The sequence below is a fragment of the Dryobates pubescens genome, chromosome 23 (genome assembly GCF_014839835.1).
Source record: "Dryobates pubescens isolate bDryPub1 chromosome 23, bDryPub1.pri, whole genome shotgun sequence".
NCBI lineage: Eukaryota > Metazoa > Chordata > Aves > Piciformes > Picidae > Dryobates > Dryobates pubescens.
This window is the reverse complement of record NC_071634.1, coordinates 18,039,169-18,053,982: the sequence shown is the minus strand read 5'-3', so window position 1 is coordinate 18,053,982 and position 14,814 is coordinate 18,039,169. Positions and strand designations below refer to the sequence as shown.

General features: G+C 38.4%; 1 protein-coding gene across 4 annotated transcripts in view; it reads right to left on the bottom strand.

Annotated features, from left to right (window-relative positions):
- Nucleotides 1–14,814, bottom strand: part of LCORL (ligand dependent nuclear receptor corepressor like) — a 49,755-nt gene that overhangs the window by 4,392 nt on the left and 30,549 nt on the right. For 2 of the 4 annotated variants that reach the window (XM_054172438.1, XM_054172439.1), the window contains exon 7: nt 6,262–9,268. The exons of 1 other annotated variant lie outside the window; for it this stretch is intronic. In XM_054172438.1, the coding sequence (XP_054028413.1) occupies nt 6,262–9,268 (3,007 nt within the window). Of the gene's footprint in view, nt 1–6,261; nt 9,269–14,814 lie in introns of those variants that run through there. One more of the 4 variants, XM_054172440.1, reaches the window with a different exon arrangement.

Here is a 14,814-nt window from a genome sequence, read left to right as displayed (position 1 = left end):
AGTCCTAGACTGAAATTGTGGAGGAAAAGTTTCTTTTGCTCTCAAAATTAACTCAGAAATGTTTCCTTGGTTTGGGGAGGGGGGGAATGGAGAAAAGAAGAAAGGCATGAAATACATAGAAACAATATGAGAAAGGGAACTAAGCAGGGATGTGGAGAACACTTGTGGCATGTTAGTGAAATAGGATTAGCTACTGCTAGCTATTTTCTGCAGCTGTACATTGAAATACCAATGCAGTGTTGAAGCTTGAAGTTTAGCTCGCGCAAGAGAAAACTATGCAGCAGTTACTGATTGTTGCACCCTTTACATCACTAACTCATCTTCAAAGAACACAGCAGAATGTGAAACCCAAGCAGCGTACTGTATGTATTTTCAGGTAAAAGTCTGGCAAGTGGATTAGATTGCAACAGTTTGAGTGCAGAGAAATAACAGCAGCAGGCCAGCGACAGGAAGTGTTCTCACTCTCTTAAGCAGAACAGATCATAGCCAACAGAAAAGGTTTAAACTGCAGCTTCACTGCAGAAAACAGGAACTGAAAAACACAACAACAAAGCAAACAGAAATAAATTACTCAGACTTGCTGCCATCTCAGTGCTGTGATGAATGAAGCTATGCGAATCTCACCATTTGAGCTGGATTAATCTCACATCTTTAATTTATAATAGTGTGTGTGGGGGGGTGGTATTACAAATGCAATGATGTTATGGAGGGAGATCACCTCAGAGACAGTCCCTGGGTGATTTATAACCCACCAGACTTCTGAATTAAGGAAGGTCAAGCATTGATTTACAAATAAGTAATTTCCTTTTCTGAGATTTCTACTACTTCATTTAAAAGCAGCTGTGAGCAGCGAACTGGTGAACATGAAATGTAGGTTTCTGGAGGATTCATATCCCAAACCACAGTCTGATTGTGAGCCCTCTCTATCAAGTGACCCAAGTGGCTCAAATCACTGCATTCATGAAAGAAAGCTAAAGGAACTTGATAAAACCGATCGGTTTTGTCGCTGACTTGTTGGTATGAGACTGATCTGCCACAGCACCAGGAAAGCAGCTCACAGCCTCAGCACTACTGGATGGCACTGCCCTAAGACAAATGAGCAAAATACTGGCATATTGATGCCACAGCAATAGAGAAGAGCAAAAGGAGTTCACAGCTTTTCCCCTCCCAATTTTAAGAAAACTTATGATAGCTGAGCTTAAGAAAAATTTCATCTTTGGTGAGAGATGTTATTTTACTTGCACAATAAAGAGGATATTTAGCCTCATAAAGATAGCAAGATTTCACAGTTAAGAGTCCTAACTGCTGTAGCCAGTTTATGAAATGATTGCAAAGACAGCAAACACTCATTTTAAATACTACACTAACTTGATCTGACTGATAGCATTTAAAACCAGCATGCAAACTGAGCGACAAATTCAAATGTACACTCTCTGCTTACAAATACAATAGACTTGCTTCTAAAACGCCAGGCTACTTGAAAGAAAGCCAAATCATAAGGGAAAAAATGAAAAAGTTGATTTCAGAGGAGGAAAATACCCTAGCTTCAAGTGACTTGAACTGATTTTTAGAAGCTTCTCTGCGTGAATCCCCCACCCTGACAGGAAGGGTCAGTAAACAGGTAGGTGACGTCACCACAGCACACAGTGCTGCCTGCTACTGAAGTAGGTCTCAGTCTCCTTTGCATCTCTGATAAATCCACACCCTCTGAAGCAGAATTGTCAAATGCTCAGAACATCGCAAGTTCCTAAAAAGGAGCCTTTTACAGTGTTCCATTTTATTGGAGGATAGTAGGCTCTCTCTTATTTTCGCTTAGTTCTCTGGAAGCCTTTTTGGATCTAGTTTGGCCAAGCCCAAAGCATGTGAATGATGTCTTCAGTGTTGTAAGGGAACACTAAACCACTCTCGTGGAAAGTAAAGATGAATGCTTTCCTATAAACATGGGCTTGTCATTTTCTTCACCTTCACAGAGGTTAATAATGTTTCAGTGTTGCTAAGGAAATGTAAATGGTCAGAACATAGATTTACAGTAAAAGGGAACTGCCCCTCAACACATCAGCAACAGTTCAGCAGTCAAGTAGTAACAAAGAGCATAGGGACCAACATATCTACCATCCACCTTATCTTGCATAAACCAAGCAGTACGAAAGAGCGATGATCTCTCTTCTGGTGCCCCGGTCAGTACATGGCTAGCTCTGCTTGCTGGGTACTGCTTTGAGCTGTAAGAACTCAACTGCTTTCTTCTCACTTGCATGTTCTAACATAAATCGAGTACATGGGAAAATTGGATGACGTTCTTCTGCCTACCTGCCACAAAGCTTCCCAACACAGCTGCATCACACCACCTCTCCTGAGTATTTGGTAACACACCCAGAGTGAGAAAACTTTAAATGTGGCCCGTAAACGCGCAAAGAACATTTCAAGCGTGACAACAGAACAATGATACAATTTATGATACCACATCAACAAAAATACAGTCCAAGGAACACAGAAATGAATAATGATGTTCTCATGTGCATTAACTTCCAGATGCAGGAATTACGTTTAAAAACAGGTGCATGCACAGCTAGAAATCGTGTTCTTGCTTTTGAACCAGCAGCTATACCCCAGACTGAAAACACGTGCATGATTTCCTTGGCTAGTGCCAAAACACAACAGCCTTTTCTATGTCAGACAATTCCCTGGTACTGCTAACAGTACCCCTAAAAGATCTGGGATTACAAGTATGGAGAAAATTCCAGCATTGTAATTCTTTTGTCTTTTAACATTTTCTTTATCAATGAACTTTGTTACACCTTTTCTAAAGACAACGATTGATATGAGAAACTATGAGTAAAAGGGAAAACAACAAAAACTGTAAATGAAATAATGTAAAATATCAAATAGTTATCAGATTTCCTAAAGATCCAAAACTAAAGGAGGAGAGTTATCAGGTATATAAAACTGAGTCCCAATTAAAACTAACATGAGACCGTAGCACAGTAACAGGGCTTACATTGCCAGAGCAAGAGAAAAGTTTCAAGAGGAATATAATTTGAATGCAAAGTTTTCTCAACTACAGTTAAGATTATGAAAAGTATGAGAGAGCTCTTTCTTCATTTGTAAAACAGAAACAGACAGATGTTACCTCTTCCTTTTCAAGTTCTGGCTTTTTTTACAGCAATCTGGTGTCCAGATTTGAATTTCTGGTTTTTTACATTTACTTTGGCCTCAAATCGGTGAATAAAATACAAAAAGATAAGAAATGCTGCACTTTGGAAGAGCAAGGTTACAATGAATGAGCTTAATAAGAAGAACTCTATGTATCACATAAAGCAGAAAGGAAACAAAGTGTACAAGAGCCACAATATTGTTTATACTAGAGTTGAAATTCAATGTTCAGTTGATTATCAGGCATAGTTTTCTACAACAGAGAATACCAAGGGGAACTTAAAAACTTGTTCTGGTAGAGTTCTTTCATTCTTTGGGCAATATAATCTGATTAGCTAACAATATCATTTCTACAACTTCTGCAGTAACCGAATTCCTATTGTAGCAATTATTTTTTAGTTGGTACTTCACACCTTAGTCATTTTCCTGGAATGAATTGAGAGATCCTTTTAAGGAAATCTTTCACCCAACGGAGAGAATAATTGCACAAGTGTACCCTCTTTGGAGGCAATATAATGGCCTTTCTGAGATCACAGTTTGATTACATTATAAATACCCAGCTTTAAAAATGGATTGAATTTCACACCAGCCTAGAAAGATTCCAAGCCAATGCCTTTCACACAGTAACTGTCTATTGTACTTGCATTTGCAACTCTTCTGCAAGGAGTCAATGCACAAACCCTTTAGTCAGCAGGTTTGATTTGGCACTGAGTGGATACTAAAACGGATCTCTGAACGAATACTTCTCAGAAGTGCTATTTTTTTACTGTATAATTATAAACCCATTACAGATTTATAGTAGAAATCACTCAATGACAACGTCTTTACACAACTATACGTGAATACATCGACTCTCCGCTTCATTTTGTAATTTACCCTCCCTCACAATATGAGAAACCACAGTGGAATACAATTCTGTTTCAATAATCACTTGTGGCTGACTTCAGACATGCTGGATCTCGATTTACTGTCTGCCTGAACTATGTTACTTAGCTCTTTCTCTTTTATTTTGGCGTGTTATAGCTGTATTAGAACACAACACACCTACTGTGGCTGAAAGACTCCTGTCAAATGCAGCATGTTTTAAAATTGCACTTCATACATTCTACACAATGTTGATTTCCATGACTGCTCTGAAACTGAAATGAGGATCATGCAATAACATAGTAATAAAAAATTATTCCAAGTGCTTAGTTGTTTGAATTCTCTAAGTTTGCAATTTTAGGATGAAGGGGGGAACAGGAACTTACCTACTTGGTACTTTGGGTAATAAGTTGCCATTTGTCCACTACTGCATGATTGTCTCTTATGTCTTTTTCTTATGTTTGTGTCAGTGGCCTCCCATTGCGGGTTTTTTCTTTTGTTTATTCTGATAAGAACTTCAGAACTACCAGCGGGATTATCATCATGGTTTACAGCACTAAATGTTCTGCTGTGAAACTGGTCATCCAGCTTTTCAGTTACTTTAGAAGAATTAGATCCTTTTGGTGTTTCCATGTCAGGTTCTTGTTTCTGTAATGCATTTTGTTTAGTAGAATGGGACCTTAAAAGAGGATGCCTTTTATCTTCCATACAGGCCTGATTGCTTTTACTTTCAACAGCTTCAGAGGCATAAATGATGTTATTTATCTTAAATGAATTGTGCTGCTCGACAGGGTTGATTTTTCTCAGAAATATCCTACAATCTTTAAATTTTTTGGCTTTCCAAGTATTTTGAAACAGTTTATCTTGGCTTTGTTCTTTTCTAACATTTCGCTGGCAACAAATCGTTCCATTTGTCTCTGCATGCGACTTAAGTATACTGGCTAAACCAGGATGTGGGTTAAAGTCAGAGGATCCCAACATCTGTTGAACAAATGCATCTCTGGCTTCATTTTCAGTTGGCAAGAGGCTACTCTGAGACTCTACCAAAGTCTGAGCGGGCTGGATTTCTACTGTATTTTTTTCCTGGAGCTTGGGCATTTCATCACTGGTTTCCCCACCTGCACTTTTAAACAGCTGGTTCTGGCAAAAGAACTGCAAATTTTTCTGTTTGGATTTCCAGCCTCTGGGAGCCTGATTATAGAGCTTTCTCGGCTGTCCCCACCTATCACACTGTAACTTCTTAAACTCATTTCTTTTTAACCTGGCTAATGTGAAATTACTTTTCATGCTTAAGACTGGAGACCTCACCCTGTTATGTAGTATTTGTAATTTCCCTGCTGGTTTTGAAGGAGAGGATAGTGCAAACTTTTTAAAGTGCTTTCTGAAAGGGCAAGTACTAAGATCAGATTGTTTAGCTTCCACCTTTACCTCTCTGGTACTAACTACTTCTAATGGATTGCGAGCATTTGCCTTTCTCACTAGAGAGAGAGACTGTGTTTCTGTAGTTTGCATAAACCAGGTGCAGAGCTCATTCATGTCACACTTTTTCTGAAAAAGCATTTTTATAGGTGATGTTTCAAGTCCTACAAGGCAGGAGTCTAAAGGGTTTGACATTTCAGCATTACAGTCTTGTTCAATGGGATCCCTCTTTTCACATACACGCTTATCAAACTCATTTCCCCCCACTCGCAACCAGGTATTGGTTATCTGTTCGAACCTATGGTTCAGTTCTTCCAACAAAGTGTCACTGGATGTGGAAGCAGCCCACCACCTGAGAGAGGGATTAGATGAAAAAATGGGATCTAATGATACTTCACTAATGGGCCCAAGTTCACCATCCTTAAGATCCACTTTTGCGTGTCCTGAATTTCTCAGTTCTGAGGTATCTTTGGACGCTGTGCTCTGAGTCGATTGCCTAAGTTTTTCCTTGCGATCTTTAGCTTTTTTCAGATGGAGTTTGTAAGATTTATGCAGTAAGGCACTTCTACAAGTAAATGCACTAGATGAAGCTAATGAATGTAAAAAATGCAGTGAGGGCTTTCTGTCTCTAGCAGAATGTCTCAATGGAATGTCACGTTTCCTTGGCACTGCAGCAGTAGCACTGTTTGAGCCATCCTCTCCGGCAGTTTTCTGCATGCTCTTTACTTGACCCATATTATTGCACAGTAGATTTTTTCTCTCCTGTGGTATGTTCTTTTCTAACACGTTGTGCTGTTGTAAAGGAGGCAAACAATTGCTAATACTCACTTTTCTTTCCTGAGGTGAAACTCTATTAACAGTCACAGATATGCCAGAGATCTTTACTTTTGCTGGCCTACCAGGTTTTCGAATGGTGGTCAATGGTTTCTTAATTGGCCGTAGAATGTTGCTGCAAGGATGTGGTGACGCCAGGTTACTCTTGATGGGTCTGACATAGTCATAGCCACAGACCTCGCTGTCAGTGGAAGAATTCTGTAAGGCTTTTACTATTTGAGTCAAAGCACTCTCAGTTTCTGCATTGTGTGCTTTGCTGTGGCCACTGGCAAAATTAGAATCCACGTGTTGCGTGGGCAGAACGCCAACGACGCTCAGGTTACCTTCGGAAACGTGTCTCTTGGTTCTTCGTGACCTCCCAAAAACAACTGTCACAGTAATGTTTTTGTTGCCCTTAACTTCTCCCATTACTGCTGTGTCACATTTGGTACTTGTACCATCACTGCTAAATTCAGGTCTAGGTTCCATGCTTTCAGTCACATCTATTTTTGGTTTTGGAGGCCGTCCAATAGGTCTCTTAACCTGCTTCACAACTTGAGGACCTATCTTCTTTGGTCTACCAGGTTTTCTTTTCAAAACTAATTCACTGCTACTGCTCGATTTCTCCAGAGCTTCGTTATTTTGTTTCGAGTCAGTTAAGTTAGCTTGATCAGCTGGACAGGAGTTTGTAATCACTTCCTCATAAACATATTTTGGCTTCTCCTTGGTTTCATTCTCACTGTAATCACAACCCCTGACACAGATTGCATGAGAAAGGTCTCCTGTGGCCTGTTTGTCTAACAAAGTGTTTGAGTGCCCCTGAAATGAACAAGTGTTTGTGCTTCCTTTAGAAGATGCAGCTGCAGATGTCAGAGTATATTTGACTCCTTCACTACTATTAACCTTGGAGACAAACATAAGCTTAATAGGACTAGAGTAGTTTAAGGGAGATGACATCTCCCCAGCTGCAGAAGTTGCATGCAAGTCCCCTTTACTGGAAGTTGAACTGGATGAATCAAAGATCAGAGATTTCAAAAGACTGTCATTAATTTCTTGATCTACAGTCATTTCATGTTTGCTTGTTGTCACACACAGAGTTTTGATCTCACTGTTGCTTGGCACATGTAACTGTGGAAGGAAGCGTCCTGTGCATCCCATTCCACTCAGAGTGAAAGGAAAGCTTCTTCTAGCAGCTGGGCTCAGAACCTGTTCATAAGCAGTATCTTTCACTTTTTGGCTTACTCTGTAGCTATCCAGCAGTGAAGTGCTGGTCTTCCTGGCTAAGTTGATTGTATCTTCTAAACGCTCTACCACCACGTGCAGGTTTGCATCGTTCACTATTCTGCTTATATTTATGTCACTGCACTGTTCAGCATCAGCATCTTTATTGATGTGCATTTTTTCCAAACTTTCTAAAGACTTTTTTGCATTAGATGACTTTCTAAACAAAATGTTGTTTGTGACATACACAGAGTACCATCCAGGAGGCACAACGTTACGTTTAGTTCTGCCCAAGATCCCATTACTCTCATCCTTGAGAGGAACCTGATCAGTCTCTTTTAAGGCTGTGGAACCTCCTTGTGTTTCTGTGTGTTTGGCCTGGCTGGCTGCAGGGGCAGTGTTTTCTGTAAGAACTAGAAAGCCAGAGCTGCTTTGAAAATTGGTGAGAGGTAGTTTGAAAGACTCTGGTTGGTGTGCTGGAAAGCACGTGGGTTTGGTCTGGCAGTTCACGCACGGATTGCTTTCGAGATGCTGCAAAGCTTCCTCTTCTATCACAGTAAAGCTGTGTCTTTTATTGGGATCTATTTTATCAAATGTCTTTGTGGATTTCTTTGCATTTCTCTCAGAAATTAACCTTTTTCTTACAAGGGTTTCATCAAGGCTGGCAAGCTCCCTCTTGATTTGCAGCGACTGCCGGCGAACGAAGGGCGAGTCAGGAGGGTTATACATGGCAAATAAAGTTTCCTGCCGCTTGCGGAATCTGGTTTGGATGATTTTATTTTCCACTTGCTTGTCGTGTTGGCGAAGTAATTCCATAAAGCTGTAATCACTCGCCTTAGCGTTATGCAAAAGAGAGGTTATGAAGTCTCCCAGTTTGACATCATTTTCTGGTGCCCTGTCACTGCTAGAAAGCTTTACAAGATTTGTTGCTAGGTCTGTAGTGTCTATGGACTTCAACTTCTCGTTAATGCGGTCCATTAAATCTTGGACAATGGCAGAGTGCTCACCTTTCTCAGCCTTTGCAGAATTTCTGCCGTAACTGTTGCTCCCTAGGTCTGTCACTAGCAATGTTCCGTCTGAATATTTGGTCTCTTTACCTTCGTATTCAAATTCTCTTTCGCTTCCTTCAGCTGGCAAGAGGGATGGAGGCTGGGTGATGGGTATTTCAAGCTTGTTATTGTCTAAAGTTGGGAAATCTCTAACTGATCCTTCTGATATTTCAAATTCTTTACTCTGCACTGGTGAGAGTGGAGGTGGCGACGGGCTGCGAGATCTATTTGAGTTTTTAATGCTGCTCAAGAGGTCAGAGTCCTTGGCTGAGTATGCACATGCTGCTGCTGTTTGCCCAGAGTGCCTGTTGCAATTCTGCAGTTGTTCAGCACAGTATTTATGAGAGCTGCTACATGCTTTGTTCACCATTGTCTTAATACATCCAATCGCTACAGTTTGGCATGACAAAGAATGGAAATCTTTAATACAAACAGAGAGAGGTGGTAAGCAAGGGGTGGGTCTTTGATTTTGTAAACAGCACCTTTTTGTCAGCACATGTCCATTGCAATTACAAAATGAAACGTGAACATCCTCTTCAGTAAGGGAACTGGGAGTTTCAGAGTGGACCAACTCTGTTTGCTTGCAACTGCAAACTATAGGAACAGTTTCATCTTGTATTAGAAATTTTAACATAGCCAAAGTCTGTTGCCAGTGATATGAACAAAAAGACTCCAAAACTTTGCTTAATGTTGATTTTCCTTTTTCCAAATTAGCTGTTTCCTCTGAATTTGCATCAGCTGTTGAGCTTGAACTGAAAATGAAAACAAATCAAAACAAAATATAAATTACAATAAAACACCATATCTAATGTTTGTTATAATGGTTAAACTCAAGCCTAAACCCCTGAAGTTTGCAAAACAGTTCTGCTCTATTTGTGCTATTCAATCATACTCGCAGGTGTCACTGGCAATGATGTGCACCTTATCTACAGCAGTGATAGTCCTGCCACAAGAGAAATAATCAGGAAGAAATTAAGGGATTAAAAAAAGAATGATTTGTAGCATGGCTTCTTGTATCTAAATATAATTACAGTGATGTTAACTTCCTGATATTTCAAATGACTTTAGTCATTAATGAAGGCAAACCTCACTGAGAGCCTGGGGAGCTTAGGATAATCTCCCATTTCTCAGACGGAGGCACTGTGAGGATAAGGCACTTGCCTCAAGTCCTAATTCAAGCTTGTGTCAGAGGCAAGAATGGATCTCTCCTGAGTCATATGACAAAGACTATTGCAAGCTCTTCAGAATACTCTTAAAGATCCTCCTGAAAACATTTTTACTTTTAAAGAACATTTAATAGACTGACAGAATATGGGGGAAATTGCCCCCTGCTACTCTTCCTGCTCTTTGCAGATCAAGTTTCCCTTCTAGTTTTAAGTAAGTGGCAGTGGTGTGGCACAGGCTCCTCCTCGCAATCCTCTACACACACGCACACACACACGCGTGCACATACACATAGATACCTTCATCAAACAGAAACAGAGAGAATCACCACTGGAATAAACAACTTCTGGGACAAAGATCCTTTAAATCTTAGATGGGGGCTATGCCTATGCCTATGGCTAAACAAGACGACTGCTCAGAAGTCCTAAAAGATATTAAGTTAAAATAACTTATAAAGTACTACTATAACTATTTAATTAATTTCTTATACATTATTTAAGCTAATGTCACTACTTACCTAATCAATCATTTATATTGAAAAGCTGAAAAATTTTCCATGGTAGAAACTAATACAGATATTTCTCCAATTAAATACAACATCCTTATGCTGGACAGCAAGTATCAATAGAGAGCTAACATCTAATTCAAATGTTTTACTGAAACCAATTGCATGAGTAGAAAGTGTTAGAAGAATTCTGTTTTAGAAAAGCATATATTGTTTAAACATATCACCAAACTCTGAACATGACACTAACTTTTTGTCCTATTACCTCCTCTAGCTTTGTGTGTTTAGGTCTCTGCTTTGGAAAGAAAGAACAATTTGCTTGGGTTTCCAGCTGTACTGACCATGGAACAAACATGTAAGATTTAGTGTGCTGTATTTAGATAAAGTTACCTATTTATTAATTAATTCATACTCAGTGTTATTAGTGTCATTAATATTTCATAGCTTCAGTTTCTTGCTGGAAGTTATACAGGAGAGATTTGCATATTTGTTGTCCCCCACAGATTTCAAAGCCAGCTATCCTTAATATAAATTCCTTGTGCTCTTTCCTTTTCCTGTGATATTTCGGATTAAATGGTATACATTCAAAATCAAACATCTAGAGGATAGTGACTCGTAAAAGCAGATGATGCTTGTGATGGTACTGGTTGAAACTGCAATTAGGTTTTAACTGAAATAATTGAAGCTTTTAAAAGAAAAACAAACAAACAAACAAACACACACCTCTTTGCATTTTTCAGTCTAAAATAAAACCAGGGCATGTCACTGTTTCTGAAACACCACTTCCCTGAGGAGAATCTAAAGTGTGACTCACTTCAAACTCAGGAGTCTCAAGGTGTTGACATGTATCACAACAATTGGGAACAGGAAGCTTATTCTAGTAATACAATTATGGATAAACACTAATTGCCCTCCCCCCTGCCCCGACTTAAATAATGTTTTGAAAGGCCAGATAGAAAAAAAAATGAGCATTACTAGCTCCTCTCTGTTTCTCAATCACAGATAATTTGCCAAGTACTAATTTGCTAAAAAGCTGGCTATAGGACAGCCTGGTTAGGCAATCTCTATCCAGATCTCTTTGTCTGCCTAGACTTGCAATGGAGCTTCACTGGAGAGATTTAATTGTAGAGAACCTATATCCATAACTTCTATTTAACATATGCTCACCGGTGGAAGAAACTTCCATAGTCCTAAAGCCCTCGCAAAAAACAGTAACCAAAATTTCTAAAGGCCTCAAAACTGCTGTGTAGAGCTCAACCTGTTGCATGAAATAATGTCCTGGTTACCACAGACCTACTGGACATTCTCCTAACACAAGTTCTTTGCGGGGTGTCTACCCTTGTGTCATATCTATAGCCTGCTTCCCCCTAGCATGCGTTAGTTTCCTAAGCTGGCAGACAACCTCATCTGTTCTACCGGAACACTACCGCACTCCAAATGATGGCCCAAGGTTGCAAAAACACATCTTGCAAACAAATTAAAGTAGTAAAGCAACACATTTTCATCTGCAGAGATGTCTGTGTATTTAAGCAAACCAATTTTTAGTAGCTTTTTACTACAATTACGGAATTCTACTTGTTTCCTTTAATTCTTTCCTATAGTCCTTTACTTCTGTGCTGTCCCACAGTAGCTGAGACTCTCCTCAAGATAAAAAGCCTAAAGAATAATTCCACAATTGCATGCTTCCTTCACAGAGCAGTCTGGCACTTCTTCCAAATCACTGAAAGGGCTAGAGAGAGGGGGTAGGAAATGCAGGAGCTGGGGAGGTGGGAGGATCAATACACACTGCTCACCCTGCACCTTTTGTACAGCATGGAATGTCATTATTTCCCTGATGGAGGGCAGGGGCCGTTAGTATCATGGAGTGAGATCTGACCAGAGAACTGGCACAAAAGCAGAGTTGTGATAAGTACTAGCCCTTCATTATTTTATGTAGAAAAGAGTAAACTTTTGCCTCCTTCAAAAATGAAAAAAAACCACCAAAAAACACCTATCAGGACAGAGATGTATCAGAGGACTCCCACATGATGTCCTTCCCTAGTGTTCCCTCCTCTTTTGTCTCAGCCACAGAGAAGGCAGAACCTTTGCAGAACTGGGAGTAGAACACAAGTTCAAGTACTGACATGAACAGCACAGCACTACTATAGAAACAGACACTTTCCTTATAGAAATGTTTGTTTTCTGACTTTCCTTAATCAATAAATCCCTCAAAAAAAAAGAAAAATGTTATATATGATCTGTAATAGCAAAAAATCTTAAGCCCAAAACTGCTACAAAATTAGTTTTGTGAATTTCTTTCCATTTCTGAGTAATGCACCAATTCAGGGAAATCATCCTTCCTTAAAGCTGCTATTTCTGATGTATCAAAATCTCACAGTAAATTAGTCATTGTGCACTGATTTGTACAGATCTTGTTCTTAGTCCACTGCCAAAGAGCTTGTGCCTTGGGAGTAAGTCAAACGAGTCAGTGTACAGGGTTTTGTTTCTTTCTTTCCTTTTTTTTTTTTTTTACTGAATGAGCAAAAATCAATCACACATCAGTGTTGTAAATTTATGTGCAAAAGCATTGAAGTGCTTTACTACAAATTACAACGTAGAAACACGTTAACTAAACAATTAAATCCATACAATCAGATTTAGGAATATAACAACACAAAGAAGAAAACAGAATTACAGTACGTTTACAACACAAGACAAATACATGGAATTCATTAGAAAATATTGTAATAAATAATTCATGAATTATAGTGCAATTGATTTATGCATAAATATAACTAATTGCCTAAAAATCAGTTAACAAAAATCTGTCAAAAATCAAGGCAGCCACAGAGTTGTACTAAATTACTGCGACAATGGAAATACTGCAATTAAAAACAAATACAAGTATTTGTACTGTAAACAACTAAAAAAATGGGAAAAAAAAAATCAGTCTCACTAAAGTTAATATACAATTTAATATAAAATTGTCATTAGCTACCAGAAATGGTTTCAACAGCTTTACTGAGCAGTAGTTCTAAAAACAGAGGCACTGTTTTTTTAATATAAAATACTTGAGAAACATTCAAATAAGTAGAAAGCATGTAGGGCTTGCTTTCGCCTTCATTTAAAATTCTGCTGAAACAGGAATTGTCAGAAATCCTCAGTGACTAAGCAGTGACTGGTAACTGAATTTATAAAACAGTTCAAAACGTGTAATTTCAATGACTTTCTGCGGAACACGTAGGGGTTGGGGGAGGAGAATCTACACATTTCCCTGCCTTTCCTTAGTTGTGTAATCAAAGATTAGCCTAATAATTAGAAACAAATAATTCTGTTCTTTTAAAACACTTACAGGTTGAGTAGAATCTATAAACTATCAAAAAATATCTTAATATACTATTTCTGACCAAAAAATAAATACAAGTACTAAAATGTTGAAAATTAATTATAATATTACATACAAAACTACTGAGTACTGTTAAGTCAATAGTAAAATGATCCCTGATTTTATGAATCCTGGTTTTGTTTGTGGTTTTTTTTTTTCTTTTTTGGTCAGGTCATCTTTGAAATGATACAAAAAGAGTACTGCAACTTGGCTTCAATACAAACTTCTGACTCAAATTTATATCCTTGTCTGAGGAGTAGAAAATATCAGCATGATATAAATATTAGGCAATGTACTGAAGCTCGAAAGTTTTGCAAGTAAAACTGTATAAAGACAGATCTTGAAGCAGTTAAGGGTTTTGTTCAATTTCATTTCTTCACTGGGGATATATTCACAAATTAATCCATCTGCTTCTCACAAAATATGGCTTAATTCGTCTTTAAATGAAAGATGACCCTGACATCTGCTGTTTTATCAAGTAGAGTTCTGCTTTAAAAAAGGATTCATTCTGTAATATGCAAGTAAACCTTAACCACTGAAAAAAGATTCAGTATAGATCTGAGAGACCAAAGAACTGGTGGTGCAGTTTCAAAGGACTATTCTGTGTTAAAATGTGTAAAAATGGAACCCGCTGTTTTTCAGTAGCATTAACAAATCAGGGCTAGGTTTTGCCATCAATATTGCAGTGTGTTTTGCCCAATTACCTGATGTGGCCCATAGGTATGTAACATCCCCTTTCATTTATGTAGTTCACCTAAACACATGCAAGTTTAAGTGGGGGAAAAAAATTGTATGCATGTGCCCCAGATTTATAAAATTTGAATAAAAATAGTTTTCTATGCCAAGTTAGATGTACAAAGGAAAAAAATACTTTTTGAGAGGAAAAGGGCACTCGTGTTCAGTATTGAATGTATTAAGCAAGCCCTCATTCTTCATATGTAGACACACGCTTTGTGGTATCACACAAAAATTATGAGTTACATAAAGTCCAGTGTGAATGCTTTCAAATTCCTGTGAAAACTGCAATATGAGGGTAATTGGTCTCCCTTAAGTTTTATTAAAAGTTAAAGTGAACTGCCTAACTTCTACCTACCAAATGTATAAAGAATTTCTATTATTGAAAGTTCAAAACAGCTTCACTGTTTAATATTTGTATTTCTATCAAGACCCTGAACTGCAAATTTGGTTATTAGCAAAATGATAATGTAACTTGGTATTCATTTTGATAAACTGAAAAGGTTTTGAAATGTCACAGCAGCAAATAT